Source organism: Arachis ipaensis, chromosome B1 (assembly GCF_059453495.1).
Source record: "Arachis ipaensis isolate K30076 ecotype BB chromosome B1, ASM5945349v1, whole genome shotgun sequence".
Lineage (NCBI taxonomy): Eukaryota > Viridiplantae > Streptophyta > Magnoliopsida > Fabales > Fabaceae > Arachis > Arachis ipaensis.
Genome location: NC_142436.1, coordinates 137,698,828 through 137,701,398, shown reverse-complemented (window position 1 = coordinate 137,701,398; position 2,571 = coordinate 137,698,828). Strand labels below are relative to the sequence as shown.

The 2,571-nt window shown below is 35.8% G+C and overlaps 1 protein-coding gene across 1 annotated transcript; it reads right to left on the bottom strand.

Moving 5' to 3' along the window:
- Positions 1-280: 280 nt before the first annotated feature.
- Positions 281-1,632, bottom strand: LOC148578551 (uncharacterized). Its single transcript, XM_088503093.1, has 3 exons — positions 1,107-1,632; positions 858-968; positions 281-468 (listed from the first exon to the last, which is right to left on the bottom strand). The coding sequence occupies exons 1-3, from the start codon at positions 1,630-1,632 to the stop codon at positions 281-283; spliced, it is 825 nt and encodes a 274-aa protein (XP_088359219.1).
- Positions 1,633-2,571: the final 939 nt, after the last annotated feature.

Genomic DNA, 2,571 nt, shown 5'->3' with positions numbered 1-2,571 from the left:
GCACATGAGCCAATTTACCATTGTATTTAGCTAGTTTTCTCTTGTGATTGGCTACTTTTCGCATAATATAGCATTTCAACTCCTCATACATGGTTAATATTGATTTTTCTTTATAACCAACAATCTTGGCATTCCATACTTCACACATATTGTTGGTTATGTTGTCCACTTTTGGTCTATGACTGAAGTATGATTTTGACCAACATGATGGAGCAAATCGCATCATATGCTCCCAAGCATTACAATTCATCTGCTTCAACTTCTCCATGTTGTTATTGAACTACATCTCAGTAGTTGACTTTGCACACCTCCAAACCATGCTTTTGGAATCTTTGTCTTTAAATTTTTTTGTGAAATTCTTCCAAATATGAAGTACACAATTCCGATGATTTGCATTTGGTATAACATAAATAAGGGCAGCTGCTATCCCCTGATTCAGTCCAACAACAAAATTCAAAACAAAGTTCACTAATAAAATATACTAACAAAAAGCATTAAAGCAAAATTCACTAATAAAATATACTAAATGCATTAAGGACAACATCCACTAATAAACTCCTATAACAGAATTTAGCAACACCATAAACATCATAAATAAACATCACTAATAAAGTTCTATAACAGAATTCAGAAAAACCATAAATATCATAAAAAAAAACTTCACTAATCATACTCAGATAACAAAATTCAAAACACATTATACTAGAATTCAAAATACCATAAACACCATAAATAAACTTCACTAATCATACTCTTATAACAAAATTCAGAACACATTATAACAGAATTTAAAACACCACAAGCATCATAAATAAACTTCACTAATAATACTCTTTAGCATGTTATAGAATGCTTACCCTTCTGTTGGTCCGAGATGAAATTTAGTTCTTCATTGCAAACATCACCCAAGTCTTCTTTTAACCTTGTTAGAAACCACTTCCTTGTCTCAGTGTTTTCACTGTCCACCACTGCATAAGATATAACAAAGAAATGATTATTTCCATCTTATGCTATTGTAGATAGGAGTTGTCCACCATAATATCCTTTCAAAAAGCATCATTAAGGCTCAATCAACTGCCTGCAACCAGCCTTGAACCCAAGCTTACAAGCCTCAAGCGAGATGTAAAGCCTATCAAACAATGGCAGACCCTCTGGTTGAGGTATTGCCCACATCATTGCAGTGGAACCTGGGTTTCTCTTTAACAGCTCACTCAAGTAGTCTTGTATTTTACCATATTCTTCTCCTACTTTTCCAATTACTTGTTCCCTTGCAGCCTTCAAGACTCTTGCGATCATCTTGTCATGCAGTTGCATATTATACTCTTCAACCATGTGCACCTTAGCCTCTTTTGGTGTCAAGTCCACCCGAGTTTCCAAAATCTTAAACAACTTGCTTGTAACCCACTTGCGGTCGGCCAAATTAGAACCAAAATCCCTCCCACACGTATGGTTATTTACAAAAGTTTTGATCTGATAGCAACAATCTCTAGAATTATATGAGGTATAGATTAACCATGGACATCCTTCTTCAGCACACGTCATGCTAGTTCTTTCTGCTTCGTTCCTAATATATCGGCATTCCTTTCCCTCATAGACAAAGTTATCCTTCAAGCACTCCTTGAACTCAGCCATTGTGTCAAACTCCATACCCAACTCAAAGTACACTTCTCCATAGCCATAATTGGTTTTATGCTCTTGACCCACTTTTATCTTGTCTAGAATCAGGTTGGGCCTTAGAACCACTAAGCCCAGTATGTTGTCCACCTATATTGCCCCCTGAACCAACTCCAATATTACCCCTTCCACTAGGACTAAAGTTGGGCCTATCATGTTTCATTCTCTTCCTAGCATACTTCATTGAATTAGCTTTTTTCTTGTCCATGTTAATATTTCCAGCAATCTTCCCGTCAGCACTACCCTTCCCATTACCACAATCATCTTTCCCATCAGTAGCCTTCTTTTTAGTAGACGTCCTCAGCTTCATTCTATCTTCGTCACTATCAGTGTCACTACTTTCATCATATGCATCTGAAGGAGGATTGTAGGGGTGTCCATGGATCGGATCGTATCCGTAGATCCACGGTAAATATCTGCATCCGATCCGAAAATTACGGATACGATCCGATCCGCAAATTGATCGGATCGGATCCGATCCGCACCCTTTGCGGATCAGATCTCGGATATCTGCTCTACATCCGCATATCCGATCCGCAGATCCGCAGATCCGCACTATAATAATTAAAAAATAAATAAATATATATGTTTGGTATTATATTTACTTATTTGTATATTTTAGTTAGTAATTATTATTCATATATTGTATTATTTTATTTTTGTTATTTAGAGAGAGTTTGATTAAAAATATTTTAGGAATAAATAAGTTTAAAAGTATGAAAGAAATATTTTTATCGAATCCTTTTACATAAAAATATGATTAAAAAGAGAAGGTTTAATTATGTGGATATATCCGATATTCGATCTGATCCGATCCGCAAAAGTGCAGATCGGATCGAATCGGATCCGGCACTAAAAAGTGCGGATATCATATCCAATCCAATCCGATAGAAATTG

What these genes read in the sequence shown, in the direction of transcription:
- LOC148578551 (XM_088503093.1), bottom strand. Translation starts at nt 1,632, where the DNA reads ATGGCTGAGTTCAAGGAGTGCTTGAAGGATAACTTTGTCTATGAGGGA. An exon ending in TTACATCTCGCTTGAGGCTT is followed by an intron (nt 969 to 1,106) that starts GTAAGCTTGGGT and finishes TATCTTATGCAG; the next exon opens with TGGTGGACAGTGAAAACACT. An exon ending in CATCTCGGACCAACAGAAGG is followed by an intron (nt 469 to 857) that starts GTAAGCATTCTA and finishes ATATTTTATTAG; the next exon opens with TGAACTTTGTTTTGAATTTT.